The 2,059-nt window shown below is 65.3% G+C and overlaps 1 protein-coding gene across 1 annotated transcript in view; it reads left to right on the plus strand.

The window, feature by feature from the left end:
* The window catches only part of LOC102039607 (differentially expressed in FDCP 8), an 8,985-nt gene extending 6,932 nt beyond the window's left edge, over nucleotides 1-2,053 (plus strand). The window contains 6 exon segments of the mRNA XM_031060135.1: nucleotides 44-171; nucleotides 515-628; nucleotides 961-1,041; nucleotides 1,286-1,426; nucleotides 1,517-1,626; nucleotides 1,706-2,053. Coding sequence (XP_030915995.1) covers nucleotides 44-171; nucleotides 515-628; nucleotides 961-1,041; nucleotides 1,286-1,426; nucleotides 1,517-1,626; nucleotides 1,706-1,808 — 677 coding nt within the window. The 3' untranslated portion in view covers nucleotides 1,809-2,053.
* Nucleotides 2,054-2,059: the final 6 nt, after the last annotated feature.

Consider the following 2,059-nt stretch of genomic DNA (forward strand, 5'->3'; position numbering starts at 1 on the left):
GCGGTGGCGCTCCCGGCCCCGTGCCAGCCCTGTGCCACCACAGGGGGGGTGCCCAGCGAGGCCCGGCAGTGCGACTACACCGGCCTCTACTACTGCTCCAGCTGCCACTGGAACGACCTGGCCGTGGTGCCCGCCCGGGCCATCCACAACTGGGACTTCGAGCCCCGCAAGGTGGGGTGGGGGCAGCCTGGGTGTCACAGGAGACCCTTGGGACAGAACCCATGAGTGGAGGCCACCTGGGGGCCGTGTCCTTGTTCGTGGGGGTCCCTGGGAGGCGCATCCGTGGGTAGAGGTGGCTTGGGAGCTGTGTTCTTTGTCACGGGGGTCCCTGGGGGACACGTTCCTCGGTAGAGGCCACTTGAGGGATCCCATCCCTGACCTTGCACATCCCTGGGGACCATGGCCTTGTGTAGATGTCACCTGGGGGACCACAGCCCTGGTCATGGGGGCAGGGGCTCTGTGGGTGGTGGCACAGGGCTGGCAGGTGCTGAGGTGGCCCTGGCTGTGCTGGCAGGTGTCACGGTGCAGCATGAGGTACCTGGCACTGATGGTGTCACGGCCGGTGCTGAAGCTGCGCGAGATCAACCCACTGCTCTTCAACTACGTGGAGGAGCTGGTGGAGATCCGGGTGAGTGCTGGGGCTGGGGAGGGCACCCCAAGGGCAGAGGACACCACAGGGGCCTGTGCAGGGAGCAGGATGTGGGGGGACCCCAGTGGCACCCACTGGGTCCCACAAAGAGGCAGCAAGGTGAGGTGGGGGGTTTGGGGCAGCGCCCAGACTGTAACAGGGATGAACTTGCCCAAATCTGGTCTTTTTCTTGTCGTGCTCCTGTCTCCATCCCATTAACAACCCTGTCCCCATCCTCATCCTCATCCTGCCCTACCACTGCCCTTTTCCCTATGGTCCTATTCCTGTCCCCACCTCTGTCCCCATTCCCTCTCCCATTGTGTCCCCTGCAGAAGCTGCGCCAGGACATCCTGCTGATGAAGCCCTACTTCATCACCTGCAAGGAGGCCATGGAGGCACGGCTGCTGCTGCAGGTCAGGCGGGGGCCTGGGCCAGGCGTGGCAGTGACAGTCACACCTTGGTGACGATCACACAGTGGTGACGGTCACACCGTGGCCGTGGCCACACCACAGTGACGGTCACACCTTGGTGATGGTCACACCTTGGTGATGGTCACACCACAGTGACGGTCACTCCTTGGTGATGGTCACACCTTGGTGATGGTCACACAGCAGTGGCGGTCACACAGCAGTGGCAGTCACACACATTCCCCCGCAGCTGCAGGACCGGCAGCACTTTGTGGAGAACGACGAGATGTACTCGCTGCAGGACCTCATCGACATCGAGGCCGGGCGCCTCGGCTGCTCCCTCACCGAGATCCACACGCTCTTTGCCAAGCACATCAAGCTGGACTGCGAGGTGAGCCCGTGCTGGGGGGCAGAGCCGTGGGGACACCCCCGTGGGGCCAGGGGAGGGCTGGCAGGGTCACCACTGTTCCTGCTCCCCCAGCGGTGCCAGGCCAAGGGCTTCGTGTGTGAGCTGTGCCGGGAGGGCGACGTGCTCTTCCCCTTCGACAGCCACACCTCGGTCTGCGCCGACTGCTCCGCCGTCTTCCACAGGTACTGTGGCACCCTGGGGCGGGATGTGGGGCCGTGGGGGTGGCAGGGGGTGACCCAGCACTGTCCCCTCCCTCTCCAGGGACTGCTACTACGACAACTCCACCACGTGCCCCCGCTGCGCCCGGCTGAGCCTGCGGAAGCAATCCTTGTTCCAGGACTCCGGCACGGAGGGGGAGCCCTGAGGGGGTCTGGCCCCTTTGTGGGGTCTCAGGCCCAAGGCTGCCCCCACCCCACCCACCACAGGGCCCTGGGATGGACACAATCAGCCCAGCGGTGGTTTGGGGACTGGGGTGGGCCTGGCTCTGCCATCCTGTGCTCATGGACACGACAGCACTGCTGGAGCCCAGCCCTTCCCGGGAGCACGGAGAGCCTCACCGGAGGGGCAGGATCGGGTTAACCGGGATCCGGTAAAGGCTCCGCAGCGGCTCCTGCC

The sequence above is a fragment of the Geospiza fortis genome, unplaced genomic scaffold (assembly GCF_000277835.1).
Source record: "Geospiza fortis unplaced genomic scaffold, GeoFor_1.0 scaffold102, whole genome shotgun sequence".
NCBI lineage: Eukaryota > Metazoa > Chordata > Aves > Passeriformes > Thraupidae > Geospiza > Geospiza fortis.